Source organism: Ascaphus truei, chromosome 10, assembly GCF_040206685.1.
Source record: "Ascaphus truei isolate aAscTru1 chromosome 10, aAscTru1.hap1, whole genome shotgun sequence".
NCBI classification, from domain to species: Eukaryota; Metazoa; Chordata; class Amphibia; order Anura; family Ascaphidae; genus Ascaphus; species Ascaphus truei.
In genome coordinates, this window is record NC_134492.1 from 62,715,249 (window position 1) to 62,739,527 (window position 24,279).

At 46.9% G+C, this 24,279-nt stretch overlaps 1 protein-coding gene across 1 annotated transcript in view; it reads right to left on the reverse strand.

Annotated features, from left to right (window-relative positions):
• The window catches only part of AKNAD1 (AKNA domain containing 1), a 126,200-nt gene that overhangs the window by 67,266 nt on the left and 34,655 nt on the right, over positions 1 to 24,279 (reverse strand). Inside the window, exons 5-10 of the mRNA XM_075615500.1 lie at positions 22,629 to 23,761; positions 22,478 to 22,552; positions 21,600 to 21,747; positions 21,215 to 21,351; positions 19,977 to 20,036; positions 1,787 to 1,920 (exon numbers count right to left, since the gene is read on the reverse strand). Of these exons, the coding sequence (XP_075471615.1) occupies positions 1,787 to 1,920; positions 19,977 to 20,036; positions 21,215 to 21,351; positions 21,600 to 21,747; positions 22,478 to 22,552; positions 22,629 to 23,761 (1,687 nt within the window). The remainder of the gene's footprint in view (positions 1 to 1,786; positions 1,921 to 19,976; positions 20,037 to 21,214; positions 21,352 to 21,599; positions 21,748 to 22,477; positions 22,553 to 22,628; positions 23,762 to 24,279) is intronic.

Sequence of the window (24,279 nt, forward strand, 5' to 3'; positions counted from 1 at the left end):
CACATTGTGTGTATTTACTGTATGGTTGTTCTGGTGAGGGCACACTCCCACTACGTTGGGATCCCTCATCAGTGGAGGCGCTGCACCGAGTGTAAGTACATACCCCAGGTTCCCCGTGGCGAAAGCTCAGCCCTCCTGGTTGCCAAACAGGTACAGCACCACACTGACAAGTAGTCAGATGCACCTACCCACCTCAATCTCACTTAGGGTGGGGGTAAGAGGGCTACACAGTATTAAGGTATTAATGGGTCTCTTTGGGTTCCCTGCTCGTTATCGTTACTTTGCTCACCTTTGTGGGCGTGCTGATTCTCACCCCTGAAGTACCAGATGGATTCAAATACATAATATCTCATGATATTATCACATCCCTGTCCTTATCAGAGAGACAATAAAGATCAGGAGAGGGGGTTTTGCCTGGGCAAACTCATTAATGAGTTATTAAAAGTAATGTTCTACAATATTAACAATATAAAACCCCCACAAACACCAAATATTGTTTAATCAGTGGATCCGGTAATACTGGACAGCAGCTATTGTATTAAAAGGAGAGTTCCAGCTTCGAAGGGATTACTGTCTCTGTCTCTCATTGTGTACGTGTTGTATATCGTTACGTATCCCTAGGCCGCACCCACATATAATTTGTCAATTAAAGGTTATAACATAATTGAAAGGTAATCTAAGTAGAGCGATGTTTCCATTCGTTACTGTGTAATAAAGCGACAATGTTACGCAGACGGAATTATTACGCACCAGAGAATAATTACCAAAGACATTAACATTGCACATAGCCAACGGCGCTAATCACAGACCTCGTTATCATATTTTAGAGCCCAGCTGCTAACGACTTTAACGCCTCATCTTAAAATCGTCTCCAAATTCCAGGAATTGTGATGTCGCAGAGCTACAATTGTAACATCGCCGCCATTTCTGTGATTGTCTCAATGCGACAATGGGCGCCATGTTTACAAACTAACGTTAAAAAAAAAAAGATTTAAAAAATGCTTATACATGTTAGATTTGGGTAAAAAAAAAAAGACATCCGTCACCCAGATGTGACCCCTTAAACATGTTAATAGTGCACTTTGACCCTAGGATGGGCTGACTCTTTACAATGGGGTTAATTTAAGGGGCAGAGCGAACTCATTTCACTGCAATGGTAAAGGGGGTCACATCTGGGTGATTGGTCCTTTTTTTTATCCACATCGGACACCTGGATTTCTGAAGCTATACTAGGGGTGTGATTCTCTTTTTGTCTGTTGCCTCTGTGCAATCAACAAGAGTTTGCACGGGCAAAATCCCTCTCCCCCTACCCTTCCCTCTATTGGTTTTTGATAAGGGCAGTGTGGGATAAGGGTCATAAAAACACAACTGACTGACAAACACTTTCCCCATTCACAGCCCCCAAGCAAATTCAACATGGAACTAATTTCCCACAATTGGAAGCAGCCCGACCTTCACTATTAGCATTACTAAATTTGTTTTGGGAAGCCAGTATTTTCTGGCTGACTAAGTGAGCTTTAAGAAGGGTTGGGGACCTATGGATAACATTGAGACACGCATGGGCTCTCTGCTATACTCTGTATTGCGGTGGAGTCACCGTTTCACCCATCATATGCTAATTGTGTCTGTTTCCAGTGTCAAAAGTCTGGATCCGCATCATATGATGACCAGCGAGCACATAAGATAGAGGCCCTTGTTCGCTACGAAGCTATCTGATCCTCGCTAAGAAAGGTCTAGGCCCTGTTCCTTGTAACAGAACTCAAGCAGCCTTCTAAATGGATCAGACCTCTCTGTGTCGAATCCCCCCATGGTTTGGGATCCCGTCCTGTGACTCTGGAGCTGCAAATCCCGATGCGTCTCTTTGGTGGACAAGTAATCGCGTTCCAGAGCCTCCATGCAAGCTCTCAAGTCCTGAACAACCTGCAGCGGAAAGAAATTCCCATCATTAACGCTCGTGGGATTTTTGCTGGCACTGCCCCCTTGAGCTAACAATCTAATTTTGGTGCCCATGTAACTTGCCCAAGGAAAGCTAGCACTGGGATTTTGAACTTGGCTCACCCTCCTCAAACAGTGACATTACCGCTGTGCTTCTCCCTAACAAATTGCATTGCTGGGCACTACAGCACTGAAGTGATTAAATCTCCTGCCTTGCGGGGGCGGGTTAAATCTGTGTAGGCTGTGGGCACTATCATAATCGTAGGCCCCCAAGATAGATCTATAGATAAATATTTGCATTGTATACAATGTATAGGTCCTATAATGTGTGTGTGTGTGTGTGTGTGTGTGTGTGTATGTGTATACTTCAACATTTGTAGATGTATTATTATAATAAAAAGGTTCTGTAAAGTAATTCAATTAAAGCAAATGATTAAATTTGATTTAGCAGTTTTCTTTTCTCCTTTTTGAATCATTGAGACTATTTTGGGGCCTAAAAGGTTTCCCGTCAGCCCTTGGGAGCTTCGAAGGCAATGGGCAGTGAACCCATAGTGCCCAGTGGATAATCCAGGCCTGGCCGGGGGCCCCATAGTGCCCAGTGGATAATCCAGGCCTGGCCGGGGGCCCCGTAGTGCCCAGTGGATAATCCAGGCCTGGCCGGGGGCCCCATAGTGCCCAGTGGATAATCCAGGCCTGGCCGGGGGCCCCATAGTGCCCAGTGGATAATCCAGGCCTGGCCGGGGGCCCCATAGTGCCCAGTGGATAATCCAGGCCTGGCCGGGGGCCCCATAGTGCCCAGTGGATAATCCAGGCCTGGCGGGGGCCCCATAGTGCCCAGTGGATAATCCAGGCCTGGCCGGGGGCCCTCCGCACGCCTCCTGTACCTGGTCATTGGTCGGGTGCCAAATGGGAATAAACGTGAGTCCCGTTTATTCTCAGCCAGCAATGGATTTGCTTAGGTGTGGCCCTCGGACTCACTGCTCCGGCTAATTTCATACAACTTAGTTAGGCGGCCAAAGTGCAGTTTTCCCCAATAAAAGCTACAGTATTGTAAATATATATGGTACAGATGTGTGTGTGTGTGTGTGTGTGTGTGTGTGTGTGTGTGTGTGTGTGTGTGTGTGTGTGTGTGTGTGTGTGTGTGTGTGTGTGTGTGTGTGTGTGTGTGTGTGTCCTTGTATAGCAGTTTATCATAATTACTTCAGTAATAATAGGTGGTAAAAAAAGTAGCAATCCATGCTGTGTTTTTCTACCATTAATTTATTTTTTTATACATAGGATTGAAGCAGGGGGTCTCCGGAGCTGACCCCCCATTAATTTCAGCTTCCGGGACCCCCTTCCTCCGGAGATACAGACCTTCATAGGGGTGCAGGAAGCCGCTCGGCCAGCAGGGTTCACCTAATGGCGGAGGTTTAAAGCTCCCGCGGGCCAATAGGAAGCCGTGATGTCATCCAGTTGATTCAGGAGCTTTACACTTTGCTGAGATACCGGCACACTATACAGAGGTCTGTATCTCTGGAAGCAGGGGGTCCCCGGGGCTGAAATTAACGGGGTTCAGCTTCAGAGACCCCTGCATCAATCCTGTTAAAAAATTATTAAAACAAATTAAAAAAAAGGCCTGCTTGGATTTCTCCTTTAACACAGTTGCGCTCAACTCCAATTCTCAAGCTCCCCCCCCCTAGTACAGGTGGCTTAATCAGTCTCTGCTTCAGCACATGTGGCTCAATCAGAGGCTCAGTCTTTGACTTCACCACCTGTGCTGAAGCAGGGATTTCCTGAAAACCTGACCTACTAAATAAAATTGTGTGTGTGCCGATCACGCGCATTTTAAGTTAATCTTCTTTGTCTTTTGTCACTGTTTTGTCACAGAAATTGTATTCGTAAAGGTGATGTTTTAAATGAAACATCATAACATATTTAGTACCAAAACGCAAAGAAGTTTGACTTAGAAGGCGTGTTTTAGCTATTTGCACTTCTATATTTATAGTAACTGAATTCCTTGTGTGTCTGTGTGTGTGTGTGCGTCAGTCAGTGTGTGTGTGTGTGTCAGTCAGTGTGTGTATGTGTGTGTGTGTGTGTGTGTGTGTGTTATTCTGCCCCCCTCTCTCCTGACTCCACCCAACCCCGGTGGAGCTGCGGACACAGGGGGGGGGGGTCCTGTCTAAATCTCCTCCCCAACGGAGCTGCGGACAAGGCTGTGAGTGTCCTGCTGCTGGTGCCCCCCCTCACTTCTCCCCCGTCCCCCGGCGGAGGTACGGAGACACGGCCGGAGCAGCCCCCTCCCGGAGCAACCGCCATTCTCTCCCCCAGCGGAGTTACGGACACGGCTGTGTGTGTCTTGCTGCTGGTGCAGCCAGCCCACCAGCGGAGGTACGGGGACAAAGGGGGTGCTAGGCGGCTAACTGGGGGTGGGGTTCTCTGTGGCTCACTGGGGGGGGCGCTCAGCGCATCACTCGGGGGGGAGTGTTCGGCGCATCACTGGGGGGGGGTTGGCACATCACTCAGGGGGGTGGTGTTCGGAGCATCACTCGGGGGAGTGTTTGGCGCATCACTCAGGGGGGGTGTTCAGCGCATCACTCAGGGGGGGGGGTTCGGCGGATCACTGCCTTCCTCCTCTCTGGTGACTCCTCCTGGTGGAAGCTGGCAACACTGACGGCCTCTTCTGCCAACAGTGACGTCACTTCCGTCACCACCGACTTCCGTCTCCATCAACTCCATTCACTGACAGGCAAATTTGCTCATGTGGTAGGTGTGCCCAAAGAAGTTTCACTTTAAAAAAAAAAACTACTTTAACTCATACAAAATTAGGAACAGCTATATTTGTTTGTAACTATAAACACAATTATATGAATAGTTGGCAGAGGGGAGAGGAAACTATTTAGAAACTTTTTCTGAACAACTTGACTATAAGCAAGAGCCTGTTACAGGATATCCATCCACTCATATAAGCAAGAGCCTGTTACAGGATATCCATGCACTCATATAAGCAAGAACCTGTTACAGGATATCCATCCGCTCATATAAGCAAGAGCCTGTTCCAGGATATCCATCCACTCATATAAGCAAGAGGCTGTTACAGGATATCCGCTCATATAAGCAAGAGCCTGTTACAGGATATCCATCTACTCATATAAGCAAGAGCCTGTTACAGGATATCCATGCACTCATAAGCAAGAGGCTGTTATAGGATATCCATCCGCTCATATAAGCAACAGCCTGTTACAGGATATCCATCCATTCATATAAGCAAGAGCCTGTTACAGGATATCCATCTGCTCATATAAGCAAGAGGCTGTTACAGGATATCCATCCACTCATATAAGCAACAGCCTGTTACAGGATATCCATCCATTCATATAAGCAACAGCCTGTTACAGGATATCCATGCACTCATATAAGCAAGAGGCTGTTACAGGATATCCATCCACTCATAAAAGCAAGAGCCTGTTACAGGATATCCATCCACTCATATAAGCAAGAGCCTGTTACAGGATATCCATCCGCTCATATAAGCAAGAGGCTGTTACAGGATATCCATCCGCTCATATAAGCAAGTGCCAGTTACAGGATATCCATCCACTCATATAAGCAAGAGCCTGTTACAGGATATCCATCCACTCATATAAGCAAGAGCCAGTTACAGGATATCCATCCACTCATATAAGCAAGAGCCAGTTACAGGATATCCATCCACTCATATAAGCAAGAGGCTGATACAAGATATCCATCCACTCATATAAGTGTGACGATTCAGGGGATTCCTTCCCCTTCTGTCTCTCCCTCTGTCCCATCTCCTGTCAATCCTTCTACCCTTTCCCACTCCTGTCCCGCTCCTTCTACCTCTCTCCCACTTCCTCAGCGCATACCCCGCAGACCTCGCGCACCCGCGTGGCCCCTGAGCTCCTGTAATGACGCTCCCTGCTCCCAGACACCCGCTATACCCACGGCCAATACCTCACCATCCCTGGCGGTCCGTCCGCTCCTCTGCCCCCCTCCAGCGGGGTTCCCGCGGAGCTCCGAGCGCCTGGTGACGCGGCCGATGCGCGCGCCCCCTCCACTCACGCAGGGCGCGCGCACACGCTCCTCCTCTGGGCTCTGTCCGCCCTCTGCTTCCTCCTTCCGGTACCTGCGGGCCATCTCACTCTCGCAGCCTGTGCGCGCACACCCTCAACTAACAGAGGGCGCGCACACACACTCCTCTTCTCTGCTCCGTCACGATCCTGACTCCTCCCAATCCCTACTGGTCACTCCCCTGGCTGCCTCTTCTGTCTCCTCTCTTCTCCCTGACCTATCTCTATCGTCTCCCACTTCTCTCTCTGCTCCTCCCCTCTCTTTCATTGGTGCACCTTCCTTTATAATCCCTGTCTGTCCTCTTCTTCCTCGCTCTGCATAGTTCCTGTTTCCCTGTGTGCTGACCTATGCTGTGCTCCCTCTGTGTCCCTGCTGTATCCTGCTCCTCTGTTTACCTTTGGATTTCCCTGGCTTTGACCCTTGCTTGTTCTGGACTACTCTGCTCTCTGTACCCCTTTGAACCTTGCTACACTCTCGACCATGCTGCTCTCTGGAACCCTTGGACCTGGCTTTGTACCCCGACGACTCTACACTCTGGACCCCTTGGACATTGGCACACGGCCACGACTATCCCTACGCATACTCCTAAAGACGTTGCAAGTATTGCTAACCACTCTTTCTACAGGCGCAGCAGCTATACCACACTCTGGCATTGCTCCCACTGCTGTGGGTGTGTGGTGTAATACCGTTCCCAGTACTGGGGTCTTGCCAGGTCTGCGGGCATACAGGCGTGACATTATGCAGAGCCCAACAAATGCAGACCCCCCTGAGGTGGTACTAGTGTTTCCTTATAGGCCTTACAGTTTGTCAGTAACCAGCTGTCTACTGTCTCCCAACAATTGGTTAACTTCTCCCCTCAGGAGAGTTCTTTGGCCCCTACGCCACCGGTGGCCACAACTTACGCCAACTCTGGGCCCCGGATTCCTTCTCCGAATCGCTACGATGGGGACCCCCTCACCTGCCGCGGTTTCTTAAAGCAATGTGAGGTGCAGTTTGAGATGTCCCCCTCCCTGTTTCTCACTGGCCGTGCTAAAGTAGCATATGTCTACGCCTTGCTCACCGGAGACACTCTCGCCTGGGCTTCCCCTCTGTGGGAGTGTAAAAGTGAAGTAACCCAAGATAACTCTCTCTTCAGACGCGAGTTTCAACTTGTATTTAATACCCCTGCACGGCGTGAGACAGCCGCCTTCTCTCTTTTTCACATTTCACAGGCCCGAAGATCCGCTGCCAAATACGCCATCGAGTTCCGCACGCTGGCCGCTGAAGTCCAATGGAATGATGAGGCACTCGCTGCCGCGTACTGGAATGGATTCACGGATACGTTGAAAGACGACCTAGCGACTCATGCCCGGCCTTCCTCCCTGGAGGAGTTGATTTCCCTGAGTGTACGCATGAATCAGCATACTCAGGAGCGGCGGCATGAAAGGCACTGTTCTCGCTCTCCTTCTTCTGTTGTTTCTCACAGGTCGCCTACAACACCGCTCCTGGCACTGGAATCTCCGTAACCGATGCAGGTCGGCAGTCAGCAACTTCGGGCCACGGAAAGAGCACGGCGTCGCCTGAATAAACTTTGCTTCTATTGTGCCTCCCCGGAACATCGTCTCCAGAATTGTCCTCTGAAGCCGGGAAACGGGCACACCCAGTAAAGGTAGAGGGGCTTCTACTGGGTACTGTCTCTCCTTGCCCCTCTCCTCCTGAAGCTCTTCCTAAGAAGTTGATGCTTCCTGCTACGTTGGAGGGTCCAAACCTTTTTCTGAAGGTTGAAGCTTTCATTGACTCAGGATCGGGTGGTAACTTCCTGGACCAGAAGTTCGCATCGGAGAACCGAATCCCCATGGTCAGAAGGAAGACCCCCATTGGCCCCGAGGCCATCGACGGCCGACCACTCCAGCCGGCATTTATCATTTGGGAGTCTATTCCTCTTACGTTAACCCTGGCTGATGGTCATAAGGAGGTAATCATCTTTGATATTTTTCAATCTCCTACTGTGCAAATTATTTTAGGATTGCCTTGGCTTCAACTACACAATCTGCATATTGACTGGACCGGTACTTTGCTTCTCCAATGGCAGATGCCGCTCCTCTGAAGTCTCCTGTTGCGGTGCTGGCTGGTCTGGATTCCGTTTCTTCCAATCTATTGACCCTTTGTACCGTGTATCATGAATACCTGGATGTGTTCAACAAGGTACAAGCGGAGATTCTTCCTCCACATCGTCCATACGATTGTCCTATCGATCTCATTCCAGGGACCATCCTGCCGAAGTCGAAGTCTTATCCACTCTCCGTCCTGGAGACTGAGGCCATGACGTCCTATATACAGGAAAATTTGGAGAAGGGATTCATCCGCAACTCTACCTCCCCTGCCGGGGCTGGCTTCTTCTTTGTGAAGAAGAAGGATGGATTGCTTAGGCCGTGCATTGACTTCTGCAGACTCAATAAAATTACGGTGAAGAGCCGCTACCCTCTTCCGCTTATCTCAGAACTGTTTGATCGTCTCCAGGGGGCCTCTATCTTCTCAAAGCTCGACTTAAGAGGTGCCTATAATCTCATTCGCATAAGGGAGGGGGACGAGTGGAAGACTGCATTTAACACACGTTCTGGACATTATGAATATCTTGTTATGCCCTTTGGTTTGTGTAATGCTCCTGCCGTTTTTCAAGAGTTCATGAATGACATCTTCCGCGATGTACTGGGAACATTTGTTATAGTCTACCTAGACGACATTCTAATTTTTTCTAAAAATCTGGAGGAACACATTCAACATACCAAACTAGTGCTTTCTAGACTCCGTTCTAATCAACTATATGCCAAGATGGAGAAGTGTTTGTTCCACCAGTCCTCTACTGCCTTTCTACGCTAAATCATCTCCAGCCAAGGCTTCTCCATGGATCCAGAGAAACTGAAAGCTGTTCTCGATTGGTCACTGCCTAATTCACTCAAGGCTGTGCAGCGTTTTCTCGGTTTTGCCAACTATTACAGGAAATTCATAAAAAAAAATCTTCTATTGCTATTCCCATCACTGCATTGACCAAGAAGGGCGCCGATATTGCCTCCTGGTCTCCTGAGGCTATTCATGCCTTTGAGGTTCTTAAGAAGGCTTTCGTTTCTGCACCCATCCATCGTCATCCGGATACCTCCCTCCCCTTCACTTTGGAGGTCGATGCCTCGGACGTAGGAGCTGGCGCAGTCCTTTCCCAGAGGACTTCTCCCCAAGAGAAACTTTACCCCTATGGTTTTTTTCACGGAAATTTTCATCTGCCGAAAGGAATTATGATGTCGGTAATCGTGAACTTTTGGCCATAAAACTGGATCTTCAAGAATGGAGACACCTGTTGGAGGGGTCCAATGAACCAGTTGCTATTCTCACAGACCACAAAAAATTGTTATATATTGAGGGGGCTCGTCGGTTGGGATCCCGCCAGGCCCGCTGGTCACTCTTCTTTTTTCGCTTTAACTACACCATCTCATATATTCCTGGTACTAAAAATGTCAAAGCGGACGCTCTCTCTCGCCAGTTCGCCACCGAAACCGAAGCTAATGAAACCACGGAGCCTATTCTTCCTGCCAAATGTATAATTTCTGCTAACAACTTTGATGTGTTGGACGAGATCAACAAGGCTCAAGCTCACATTCCCAGCAGGTTAAGGGTACCGGAAGGTCGCCTTTATGCAGCTCCACGCTTTCGCCATAAAGTGTTACTTTGGGGTCATTCGTCCAGAGCAGTTGGACATCCAGGCTTCAAAAGGACGGCAGATCTCATTAAACGGACTTTTTGGTGGCCTAAAATTAACCAAGACATTCTCGACTTTACCACCACCTGTCCTGTATGTGCACAGAGTAAGACAATCCATCACAAACCTTCTGGACTTCTCTTACCTCTTCCCATTCCGGAACAACCCTGGAAACATATTTCAATGGATTTCATTGTTGAACTGCCCATTTCCAAAGGGATGAACACCATTCTAGTCGTAGTAGACAGGTTCTCTAAACAGGCACACTTTATTCCCCTCAAGGGTCTTCCTAACTCTGCCACGTTGGCTGATGTCTTCGCCAAGGAAATTTTCAGGTTACATGGCGTTCCCATTTCTATTGTCTCTGACCGTGGATCACGGTTCATCTCGAAATTCTGGCGGGCATTTTCTCAAAGACTCGGTATCTCTCTTTTGTTTTCTTCAGGATACCATCCTCAAACCAATGGTCAAACAGAGAGGATGACTCAAACCCTTGAACAATATCTAAGATGTTTCATATCGGACTCACAAGACAACTGGGTGGATCTTTTGCCATGGGCCGAATTCGCCATAAATTCTATTAGAAACGAGTCTACTCAGGAGTCTCCATTTTTTATAAACTTCGGTTTCCATCCCAGGAGCCTTCCTCTCTCGCCCTCCCCTTCGGGCGTTCCTGTGGCCGACTCTCATGTTGTCAATCTTCAAGAATCTTGGAAAAGGATCCTCAAGACCTTACAATCGGCAGTGGCCAAACAGAAGACCAAGGCAGACCGTCATCGTCAACCTGGGCCCTCTTTCAACCCGGCGACTGAGTGTGGTTATCCTCAAAAAATATCAGGCTGAAAACACCATCGCCGAAATTATCTCCTAGATTTCTAGGTCCATTCAAGATTTTGGAGAGGATTAATCCTGTGGCTTACCGCCTCGACCTGCCTCACACCATGAAGATTCCTTCAGTATTCCACGCTTCCCTTCTCAAACCCTTCGTACCCAGTCCTCATTTTCCTGTGCCCTCTCGGAAACCCAATCCTGTCTCCACACTTGGTCAACAAGAATATGAGGTCCAATCTATTATTGATTCCGGCTGGTCGAAGAATAGTCTACAATTTCTAGTCCACTGGAAAGGTTACGGTCCGGAGGAACGTTCTTGGGTCCCAGCACATCATATTCATGCCCCAAGACTTCTTCTTCACTTCCACCAGAAGTTCCCTCTCAAGCCGTGGTTGGATCGCTCAGAGATCGATCCTCAAGGGGGGGATACTGTGACGATTCAGTCTCAGTCCCATCTCCCTCTGTCCCATCTCCTGTCAATCCTTCTACCCTTTCCCACTCCTGTCCCGTTCCTTCTACCTCTCTCCCACTGCCTCAGCGCATGCCCCGCAGACCTCGCGCACCCGCGCGGCCCCTGAGCTCCTGTAATGACGCTCCCCGCTCCCAGACACCCGCTATATCCACGGCCAATACCTCACCATCCCTGGCGGTCCCGTCCGCTCCTCTGCCCCCCTCCAGCAGTGTTCCCGTGGTGCGGATCTCCAAGCGCCTGGTGACGCGGCCGATGCGCGCGACCCCTCCGCTCACGCAGGGCGCGTGCACACGCGCCTCCTCTGGGCTCTGTCCGTCCTCTGCTTCCTCCTCCCGGTCCCTGCGGGCAATCTCACTCTCGCAGCCTGTGCGCGCACACCCTCATCTTACAGAGGGCGCGTGCACACGCTCCTCTTCTCTGCTCCGTCACGATCCTGACTCCTCCTCCCAATCCCTACTGGTCACTCCCCTGGCTGCCTCTTCTGTCTCCTCCTCTCTTCTCCATGACCTATCTCTATCGTCTCCCACTTCTCTCTCTGCTCCTCCCCTCTCTTTCATTGGTGCACCTTCCTTTATAATCCCTGTCTGTCCACTTCTTCATCGCTCTGCATACTGTAGTTCCTGTTTCCCTGTGTGCTGACCTATGCTGTGCTCCCTCTGTGTCCCTGCTGTATCCTGCTCCTGTGTTTACCTTTGGATTTCCCTGGCTTTGACCCCTGCTTGTTCTGGACTTCTCTGCTCTCTGTACCCCTTTGAACCTTGCTACACTCTCGACCACGCTGCTCTCTGGAACCCTTGGACCTGGCTTTGTACCCCGACGACTCTACACTCTGGACCCCTTGGACATTGGCACATGGGCACGACTATCCCTACACATACTCCTAAAGACGTTGCAAGTATCGCTAACCACTCTTTCTACAGGTCCAGCAACGCTATACCACACTCTGGGCTTGCTCCCACTGCTGTGGGTGTGTGGTGTAATACCGTTCCCACCTCAGTACTGGGGTCTTGCCAGGTCTGCGGGCATACAGGCGTGACAATAAGCAAGAGCCTGTTATAGGATATCCATCTGCTCATATAAGCAAGAGCCTGTTACAGGATATCCATCCACTCAAATAAGCAAGAGCCTGTTACAGGATATCCATCCATCCACTCATATAAGCAAGAGCCTGTTACAGGATATCCATCCACTCATATAAGCAAGAGCCTGTTACAGGATATCCATCCACTCATAAAACCAAGAGCCTGTTACAGGATATCCATCCATTCATATAAGAAAGAGCCTGTTATAGGATATCCATCCACTCATAAGTAAGAGAAGAAAAAAGGCAAAAACTGCAGATTGCACGCCATCTGGATATACCTAGCAGGACTTTCAAGCACAGACGGAGTGGGTAAGATTGATCGCATTATTTACTGTGATTTTTATAGGTGAGTACTATTTACTACACCGTGAGGTCTCCAATGAGGTCACTTTAGGGTGCTTTTTAGCACTCATATTTGTTACCTTCAGGAGACGAGTGTTTTATTGACTCACGCATCACAGTCTATCTTGATACCCACTCCGTCACTCATTCTGCCCGTCAGTCCTGCTCTATTATTATGGACACTTATTATTGAGGTTCCACCATCTGTGGAGCACCCATTTCTCCATATACTCATATAAGCAAGAGCCTGTTACAGGATATCCATTAACTCATATAAGCAAAAGCCTGTTACAGGATATCCATCCATTCATATAAGCAAGAGCCTGTTACAGGATATCCATCCGCTCATATAAGCAAGAGCCTGTTACAGGATATCCATCCACTCATATAAGCAAGAGCCTGTTACAGGATATCCGCTCATATAAGCCAGAGCCTGTTACAGGATATCCATCCATTCATATATGCAAGAGCCTGTTACAGGATATCCGCTCATATAAGCCAGAGCCTGTTACAGGATATCCATCCATTCATATAAGCAAGAGCCTGTTACAGGATATCCGCTCATATAAGCAAGAGCCTGTTACAGGATATCCATCCACTCATATAAGCAAGAGCCTGTTACAGGATATCCATCCACTCATATAAGAAAGAGCCTGTTACAGAATATCCGCTCATTATACGTTTAACTATTGTGGGCACATTACAAGGGCCAAATACAGGACTTTGGAACATACGGAATGGGACATTTGGTCTCGACCAAGTCCCCGCCAGTGTTTATTCGCAGAGGGCCCCTTGCCCGCCGGCCGCTTCTATGGGAAGGGAAGTGTTAGAGGGATAAGTTTAGGGGTTTTAGCGGTTATGGTAGGGGGATAACTTTAGGGTTTAGCAGTTAGTGTAGGGGGATAACTTTAGTGGTTAGGGTAGGGGATAAATTTAGGGGTTTTAGCGGTTAGGGTACGGGATAAGTTTAGGGGTTTTAGCGGTTAGGGTAGGGGATAAGTTTAGGGGTTTTAGCGGTTAGGGTTCAGGGATAACTTTAGGGGTTTTAGCGGTTAGGGTAGGGGATAAGTTTAGGGGTTTTAGCGGTTAGGGTAGGGAGTTAAGGTTTTTAGGCTAGGAGGTAGCCTTAGTATTAGGGGTTAAGATTAGGGCGATTTAGGGTTAAGGTTAGGAACTTACCTTAGCGATGAAGTGGCCGGAAGGCCGAGTATTCCTGCGGCAAGGTCACTTGCGGCTAAGCGCAGGCGGTCAATTGGTCGCGGAAAAACAGCCGCCAATACTATAGTAACAGTTTTATTTAATTGTTTCTTGTAAAAAATAAAAATATTTTTAAAAAAAAGACGTTTTTCATTTCTGCGGGAACACTGAATTCCAGTATATCAGCGCCTGTTTTATCGGTCTGACTAATGGCGGCTTCATCAATCATTTCTAAACAAAGTACAGATCCAGAACAATGTACATGTGGCTTTGAGGATGGGCAGTCGGATCACCAAAAGACATTAGATAAAGATTGTAAAAATTACAGACCTCCCAAGCTTTTGGGCGCTACTATAGTGTGAGATCTACCTGGATATCTGTGGTCTACCAAACGGTGGGTGCGGTCTCCACTAGATGGTGCTCTGCTTCAGCTGGAGTAACAACTGTAATCACACTAGATGTCCCCTATCCTAAACCCTTACCCTAAAAACCCCAAGACTAAAGCTAACATAGCTCGCGCGTCGCGCACGCCGCCTGGAACTGCGTGGCAGCAGACTGGAGAGCAAACATGAGATTATGTTTTGAGCAGGCGATGGCCGCGTCACCTGAGCGGTTCAGTCTATGAGGGTGAACTGCTCAAGGCCACGCCTCCGCCCCGCCTCCCTGTCTCCTCCGGCTGCCTCCTAAGGCTGTGGTCCTGCTGTGTCCGGCGGCGCGTGCAGCTGCATGCGCGTTCCTCACCAACAGGGGTATCCTTTCCTAGCCGGTCCCAGTCCCCCCTCGCTGCACGGCTCACAACGTGCTGTGACGCGTCAGCCACCAGGGGATGCAAGAAAATTGTGATCCCGAGCGGTGACGCATCACGTGGTGCGCTGATGAGCCTATCAGCGGCGGGGGCGAAAGCGGGAGCTGTCAGACAGCTTACTCCACAAGGTAGGGGGTGGTGTGTGTGTGTGTATCAGCGTGTGTGAGGAGGGCATTTGTGGGGGAAGGGAGAGGGAGCGGGAGCTGCTTACCTTCCAGCAGCCCGCAGCAGCTCCCTCCTGCAGCCCGGGAGACCGAGCCCGTGGAGGGAGGGAGGAGGGGGAGTAGCGGGTCCCTCCGCTCAAACCACACCCCCCCTCCCGCTCCCGCCCCCCTCCCGCTCCAGCTCCCGGCTCCCTACAGACCGCATATCGCGGTCTGTGCCTGTCAGTGCGCCGCCTGTCTGCAGTGCGAGCACGTTGACTGAGGGAGCGGGGGCCTTAGCCTAAGGCTATGCTTATAGTGCCGGCGACGTTACGGTGACGTCAGGCTGCGGTTGCTGGAAAATAAGATTGAGATGACTTCCAGCAATCGCGACCAAGCCGTCACTCCGTCACGTCGCTCTTACTATAAGCGCACGCGACGGCGACAATGCATTTGTTTTGAAGCGACGTTGCGTCGCTCTCGCCGGCACTATAAGCGCAGTCTTAGGCCTCAATTATATAAGAAACTGCAGTGCTGCAAAGAGATCCGGTGATGTCATCGTAGTGACGCTACATGTGCACATGCAGAAGCGATTTGAAGCACTACTGCAGAGGAGAAATGACCAATTCATCACTTCCTGGTTTAAGAGACACTGAAAAAAAATATACATTTTCAGAACTGCCTGCAACAGAACTAATTAAAACTCTGACGATATTTAAGTTCTGCAAACCACTATTAGCAACCACAAAGGCCTCATATTTCTGTCGCTCACGGTATCCTATCCTGAGTTCACATTTTTCCCTGCAAAATTTTAACACATTTTTATGAAAATGTATTATTTTATAGTGTGGGGGTCCGTAGGTAAACACTTGAGGATCTAGGGGTCTGTAGGTTCAAAAAGGTAAAGAACCACTGCTCTATAGTATCAGAATAGCATGGAACGGCCTCCCAGCAGAGGTGGTAGGGGGTAATACAGTAAGGGAAGTCACACATGCTTGGGATACACAGAAGGCAAAATCCTAAATTTAAAAAAAAAAAAAAAGATCTAATGGGGTGTGAGGTTTCACAGCACGTTACTGGGCATATTCTGCATATATACTGCATCCCTATCTCCATACGGTACATCGTAGTATTAATAGCACTCCAATACCGTTAACTATAGCTGCCTGCACGGCCTGTATAACATTGGCTAATCACACTGTTGGGGTGTGTCCCCTTAGCCATATAGTTCATGGTGGCAGTGACGCAATCAAAAAATATAAATGTATAACATTGAGTATTAACCCTTTGGGTGCATGGGGACATAGTCGGTATGTCATGGTGACTGGCACTCCCCAGCGACTACACCATATACAAAGAGTGAGAGTTTTCCGAGGTTAGATCGTGTGCAGCACGGTTCCCATGGGAGCGCAAAGCGCTATTTGCCCTGTGAGGAACCGGCCGAAGCCTCCTCCGCTCACTGAAAAATGACTGCCACCGTCACGTGACCACACTGTGCCTGGGGGGCCGTGGTACCATTGTACCGCCCACCCCTCCGGCACTCAAGGGGTTAAAGCCGCCAGCTGTGCTAACCGCCATTTTGTTTTTTTTTACCTAAGCGATCTAAAGCTTTTTTTATGTTTCAAATCTGATGCTCCAGTAAAGAGAATTCTTACAAATAAATACATATATTTATAGGTAGAAAAATAGGAGGTTCCTAGTACTCTCAGTTATAATAAAAATGTCAGTTTATTCAATCCGACATATATTAACAGAGAAAAACATACTCAAAAAGGGGAGACGTTTCTGGCCTATATAGCGCTTTGTCCCGTTCCTAGGAACTTGATCTCTGTTAATACGATGCATTGAATACACATTTTAATCCTAAAGGAGAGTGCTGTGGTGCCGACCTTGTATATATTCTTCCGGTGTAGTGAGGTGATAAAGGAGAGTGCTGTGGTGCGGACCTTGTATATTTTCTTCCGGTGTAGTGAGGTGATAACGGAGAGTGCTGTGGTGCGGACCTCGTATATTCTCCCAGTTTAGTGATGTGATAACGGAGAGTGCTGTGATGTGGACCTCGTATATTCTCCCGATGTAGTGCGGTGATAACAGAGAGTGCTGTGATGTGGACCTCGTATATTCTCCCAGTGTAGTGCGGTGATAACAGAGAGTGCTGTGATGTGGACCTCGTATATTCTCCCAGTGTAGTGCGGTGATAACAGAGAGTGCTGTGATGTGGACCTCGTATATTCTCCCGATGTAGTGAGGTGATCCGAGTACGTCCCAAGAAAAGTAATTTGCATCACTTGTTACTATATATTTTTTTGGAGTGCTCTAAACTCTTTCTTTTGATTATATATATATGTCGATAGATAGATAGATAGATAGATAGATAGATAGATAGATAGATAGATAGATAGATAGATAGATAGATAGATAGATAGATAGATAGATAGATAGATAGATGTACGGGAGTTAAAATAGAGCTCTATGTAACCCAGTGGAGTCTGAAGGTTAGCATGGTAACCTCAGATGCTAGATTAAGATTTTTAACACTAAACAAAAACATTTAACAGAAGGCCATGGGGGTAAACTACTAACATTATATGAGTTAAACTCACATAGGTTTCTGGGGGGGATTTGCTTCTTTAAGACAGTGCAATCTTTTTAATAAAGTCTCTATATTGCAAAACTGCAGGTAAACTGATGCATGAAGCCCCACCAGATAATACAAAGAGCAGGCTTCCATTCCTTTCTAGGTAGAAAAATTAGGGTGCTCAAACCCAGATGAAATCCATCCAACTCAGTGGATCATAAATCATAACCCTGGAGATACCAATGGGAGTGGGTGGGTGCAACATAGACTTGTAAGTATAAATGACAATTGTCAAACTTAACCATGATGGTCTAATACCCATAAAGAAACCCACTCACGTCATCTCCAGGGGTGATAAGCAGGCGTGCCAGCCATGAAGGATCCACAATCCAGGTAAAGGCAGAAGAAGAAGACGAATGGCGCACAGCCAGAGAGCCAGGTGTAGGATAAAACTGCTATTCTTTATTCGTGCATGCAGGAAGACAGGTAACCCCCTTGGGGAACAAAACAGGAACCTCCTACGCGTTTCGGACCTGGGGGTCCTTTATCAAGGAGTATGGGATGTGTTAGGATAAGGCCCCTTATATACCTAATAGATAATTGGTAAATCAAGGAAATCTGCGCGAAATCGCCGCCGCCACCCAGTGCGCATGCGCGTGACGTCACCTGAGGCGCCGCACCACCAAGCCAAAGGATTGTGGGTAAGTACCGCCCCCTGTCACTGTCCGCGCATGCTCACATCGGAGCGTGAGGCTGACAAGACTCATCTAATCAGTGTCTCTGCTCCTGCCAGTAGTGACGTCATCGCGGGTCTCCCATAGGCCGGTATATGTCGCTGGCCCACCAATGAAAGTGGTGCACGGCCGACAATGCACCAATCGGAACGGGTCCCCCGCGCCCACACTAAAGGCAGTCACGGAACACACAGGCTAGGACTAACCAAAAAACAAATAAAATTTGTATATAACAAGGGATGTGAAAACAAAGTCTAATTATTGGGTCTACCTGTCATAAGTGATGGGCCTTATCCATGCTGATCCCACATATAACAAAACATACAGTGTGATACATATAGCACTCTGATGAAAAACAAACAAAAACACATTGTTATCATGATGCAATATGCACCTTGAGACATAATTCAAAACATGTAAATATTAAAAAATATATTAAAAAGGTAGTTATACAGTTTCTCTGTCGTTATACAAATTATGTGACTTATGGAGGAAAATAAGTAACTGTATATATAAAAGTATATTACATTTGTTGTTCCTCAGTATTGGGGACATTGAGGACAAGACATACCAACAAGTCTTGTTAAATGTCTTTATTGCTTTTAATATATTTTTTAATATTTACTTGTTTTGAATTATGTCTCAAGGTGCATATTGCATCATGTTAACAATGTGTTTTTGTTTGTTTTTCATCAGAGTGCTATATGTATCACACTGTATGTTTTGTTATATGTGGGATCAGCATGGATAAGGCCCATCACTTATGACAGGTAGACCCAATAATTAGACTTTGTTTTCACATCCCTTGTTATATACAAATTTTATTTGTTTTTGGTTAGTCCTAGCCTGTGTGTTCTGTGACTGCCTTTAGTGTGGGCGCAGGGGACCCGTTCCGATTGGTGCATTGTCGGCCGTGCACCACTTTCATTGGTGGGCCAGCGACATATACCGGCCTATGGGAGACCCGCGATGACGTCACTACTGGCAGGAGCAGAGACACTGATTAGATGAGTCTTGTCAGCCTCACGCTCCGATGTGAGCATGCGCGGACAGTGACAGGGGGCGGTACTTACCCACAATCCTTTGGCTTGGTGGTGTGGCGCCTCAGGTGACGTCACGCGCATGCGCACTGGGTGGCGGCGGCGATTTCACGCAGATTTCCTTGATTTACCAATTATCTATCAGGTATATAAGGGGCCTTATCCTAACACATCCCATACTCCTTGATAAAGGACCCCCAGGTCCGAAACGCGTAGGAGGTTCCTGTTTTGTTCCCCAAGGGGGTTACCTGTCTTCCTGCATGCACGAATAAAGAATAGCAGTTTTATCCTACACCTGGCTCTCTGGCTGTGCGCCATTCATCTTCTTCTTCCATTCCTTTCTATGAGTTTGTCCATAAATCTGTGCATTTTCCCAATGATTCCCCCTCCCCCATTTTTCAGTCACAGACTCCAGTTAGTAAACTAACTCCTGGAGTTCCTCGCTGCCGTCCTAGACACAGAGGAAACCTAGGGGCTTATGCAGAGAGCATAGATAAGGAAATAGCGCCATCTTCTGGCGAAAAAACTAGCCAGAAATCCTTAAACTCGGGAGAAAATGGCGCGATTTTTAAAAGTGGCCAGAAAAATTTTCAGAGGTGTAAAAGTCGCCAAACTCGTGGCGAGAACCTGGAACTCGCCATGCTAATATAGCGTGGTATTCCAGGAGCTCCGAATCGCTGGAACACGCCAATATGTGCATTAGTATGGCGAGTTTCAAGTAGCCAGGAAAAAATGGCAAGTAGCAGTTTTTCGCCGAAATGTGTAACAAGAGTTAACGACGTTCTCTGCATAACACCTTCACTAACGGCAAATCTGTGGCTATTGTATAGCCATTTTACACTTTTTTAACGTTCCTCTCTGCATAAGCCCCCTAATCTTTTAATAGCAGAAGGACACCCTCAGAACGCTCCTGTAAGCAGAAACTCCAAGAGTCGTGTTCATTACGATGTAGAACAAGGACAGGACAAACCAAACCACAGCACACAACAAAAGGGGGACATCAAACATGGTTACCAGGTGCTGTTCCTTCAAAGGTAATGACTCCTTAATTAGACAATCAGAAAATTCTTCAACCTACAAGAAGAGAGCAAGGGATTGTTTTTTTTACATTTGTACTTTCTAAGGCGGACAAACTCTGTCCTCAAGGGCCACCAACAGGTCAGGGTTTAAGGATATCCCTTCATCAGGCTAAATGACTGAGCCACCTATGTCCAAGCAGACCTGGCATTTTGGGCGTTCCTGAGGACTGAAGTTGGGAATCACTGTGTCAAGCGACCAACTCCAATCAAAGGCCACCAACATGTCAGGTGTTAAGGATATCCCTGCTTCAGCACATGTGGCTCAATCAGTGGTTCAGTCTTCGATCTGTATCTCCTGACCTGTTGGTGGCCCTTGAGGACTGGAGTTGGCCACCACTACTCTAGTGCGATTCCAGTTAGCTTGTTAATAACCTAACAATGTAATTGTCTACAAATATCATTAGACGTAAAAGGTGTAGTTTGCCCAAAGCTGAAACATGCCCCGATTCCCGAGATATTTACCACTGAACTTAGCGCCGCATGTCCCTTCTTGGTGGAAAGAAAATGGAGGTTTAACTCTCCCACGTAACATGGGCCAATAGGAAGCTGCCCTGCATCCTACTAGCCCACGTGACAAGGAGGATGTGAACACACGGAAACACCTTTCCAAGTATGTATGGAACGGAAATTAACCCAGTTCGGCTCTGGGGACCTCCTGATTTCAATCCCTTGTGGCTGTTTTGGTTTCTTTGGAAATGAAGAAATTGTTCATCATTGGGGCAAGGGTTTCCCCAAACGTCAGCCCACCCTGTCCCTGTTAGAGCCAATAAAGATAAGGAGGGAGGGGAGAGGGGGTCTTTGCCTGCACAAACGCCTCCTCCGCACATAGTGATATCCAACTAAAGGGAGCAGCCAGCGGAAATCAGAACCCTCCCAATTCACAGCTCATCATGTTTATATGGTTCTAGAAAGGGACTGCAGCTTTAAACTAATCCCGGACAGTGATGCAGATGTGGGTAAAACAATAACTCAACACACTGATGGGAAGAGACAGAGGATGAAGGGCATTAATGGTAGATGATAAAGGGCATTAGGGGCACACGATGAAGGTCATTAAGGGCATGGCGTCCTTTGATAGTTTGTCCCCGCAAAGGGTAAATTCACAAAACAAACACTTTAACATGTTTTGCATTGCTACTAAAAGCTACAACATAGCAAACATTCTCGTATTACTTTAGTCTTTAGCTGTTCGGCTTGTTCCCTCAGCATCCCAGACATCTTTTCTCCCTCCGTTGGAACCTGCAAGCTGGTGGGATTCAGAGATCCTTCAGTAGCGCATATTGTTGCAATGGTTGTTTCAGACGCATCACCTGCAAAGAATGAATGGAAAATAGCACTGGTAACCCCTGTGATTAACTTCCATGTCTTTGGATCACAGAGTTGGAACACTCCTTCCCATATTCAAGATGCTTTGCCGTGCTAGAAAATATTTTAGTTCCATTAATTTGAGTGGAGCTGAAGTCTGCTCCCACACAAGGAAGTGAATCAAGAATATATTAAGTAGGGCCAGTCGTTTTCATCATAAAAGATGCCAGGGAGGAAGAGATTACTTATATACCTTCCACAAGTCCTTGGGAGACCCCTTCAGTTGGTTCTGCTTGAAGTACAGAGGGTTTAAGAGTATTTGCTGTGAAACAGTCAGAGGCAGGAGAACCCAAAGAGTCAGATTTGTTGTCATTACTGGAATCGGGAAAGTAAAGTGAGGCCTGGGAGAGATGAAAACCAAGGTATAGCATTTAACGTGAGCGCTAGAGGTCAATCAATAATCACTCGTGTGCATGTTGTATTGATATAACGTGCAGTGAAATTTAGATCTATAAGCCGATCTGTAAAAACCTCCATACCATATATCACAGAATATTCATTACTCAATGCTTTTGTGACTCTCTGGTGATGAACTCGAATCTGCCCGAAGATAGAACGCAGTGAAGATTCCAAAGCTACGGTAATAAGGGCTGAATTTATAAGCATTTTATATATAAACTCTATAAAGAGGGTGGCCTTCTTTAATAGGCCCCCAGAAGAATATTTTGACATTGATATTCTTCCAAAACAGAACTCCTGAATGGTTTCACAAAGAGGCGACTCAGCAGGATAGGAATGGGGAGGCAACATGAGCTAATAGACCGACATGTACAAACTTTGATGTAGTTTGTGTATAACCTTGAGAGACTACACATCTCATCTTTGGATGTCAAAATTGTGTATGTGCGTCACTTACTAGAAACTGGTTTCTCTCATGTGGAGTCAGTACCTTGATTTAAGGGCAATCTAGCTTCTTTGATGTGTGTATCAATTAAGTTGCATTCCTAGGGTGTAGACCTCAACCACTGGATGGAAGCCTCAACTATTTGTACTAAGTCCACTCCTTGGAAGGCACTATCACCTATTGAAAGGTGGCCTTGTTCACTTGGCGTTGATAATATTCCTATTTACCTTTGTTTCCACTCTTAGTTTATCAACAAGATTCTTGGTTTCCGCGTGTTTGGTCAGTAACGTGTGATATTCTTCCTAAGATATAAAAGGCATAAATATTACATTAAGCTATATGTATCTATTATATCATCAATAACCCCATTATATTCACCTGTAGGTGCAGCAGTTCAGGAGTTTGGCATGTTTCCTTATTCTTTCCAGCATCATTGAAAGGTTGCATGGATTCCAGTATGTCTCTAATAACTACTGACTGGCCCATCAGATTGGGAGAGGATCTGGCTCTCTTTAATTTAGTCATGGGTGTGACAGGACCGTTCCCTTTGGGTATTTTGACTTTTGGAGGCACTTTTGAGAAATCAGGGAGCTTGTAATGAACTTGTCCTTGGCCGTACTTGATCTCATGGGAAGGTCTCCTTTCCAGCTCATATTTATGATCTAGGCTTTCCTTATCAATGTTATCAATGAGTGTTTCATTTAGATCTGTGTTCTCTTGTATTAGTATAGGACTCTTTTCTCCATCGCTCCCATGAGATGTTGCTTCATCCACATCTGAATTACTTTCACTGGTCACATTTTCTTCTTGGTAGCCAAAGCCGTCATTTTCGTGTCTTCCCAGCAGATAACTTTCAAAATCTTCATCTTGCCCCATTCCAAAATCATCCTGGCTACACTTTGTGCGGCATTTTCTGTTGATGACTGTTTCGTCACTGCTTTCAGCAATGGATATTTCCGGAATAGTTTCATGATCAATGAATTGACATGGATTCAGCAGACTGTCGTCACTAAAATGACGTAGGAGGACATCGGGAATTATTGTGCTGGAGAACTCTAACTTCTTGCTCTTGCCTTCATTAGTCGCAACCAGCGATGTACCATCATCAGGCTTAGTTGTACATTTGAAAACTCCCTCGGAAATACTAAATGCATTGGATTTTACTACAGGAAAAAGGTCTTTATCTTTACCACCTTCAGATTCAGTTACATCGTTGGCCTCTTTGTCTTCTGCGAGACTGGTCAAACTTTGGTGAAGATCAGAATGGTCGCCACAGTTGTTAACTTCTTTGTAGTGTGAACTTGGAATTAAATAGCGTTCAAGGTTACCATCGTAAGGTAGGTCTTCTTGTTCGTCGTCACTTGAGTCTACTGTACCATCGTCACTTGCCGCATTGCCCCATAAGTCCTTTAGCTGATCTAGTGGTCGGCATAAAATGTTAATGTTTTGGTCATCTGCAGAACGCTCCATGCAGGAATCATGGGTAGTAAGCAGGAAACATGGGTTGAACTCTAGTAAATAAGAACAATATATTTATTCAACAAAGCTCTATAACATTAACGGACAGCGCTGCCCTTAAAGTTAGGCTATACCTTTCCAGGAACCAACCTTGTTTGATTTATGATGTTAGTTAATAGTAATAAAATGAATGTCAATGTACCTCAGATCCTGATACTCCCGCTATCACGAACAAACATGGCTGTTTCCCGTAATAAAAAGAAGAATATTGGAATCATTGTTACTTTTCATTCTGTACAGCAGTTACAGAGAACACATTTACACTTAAGCAGTAGGAGCCTAGGTTTTACAAATGGTGTCGCGAGTCTTCCCCGTACAGTAACATAACACATGTATTTCATTAGCATTTTAACTGCTTTCTAACATAAAGAAATACTGGAATTGTAAATTCAAATTAATGTCTTCTCAATACGAAACATGTTTTTGTTACATTTTAAAACATGATATAAATAGTAGAAATACAAAATAACAATATACACAAAAACTACATTGAAAGCTCCCAATGGCAGGG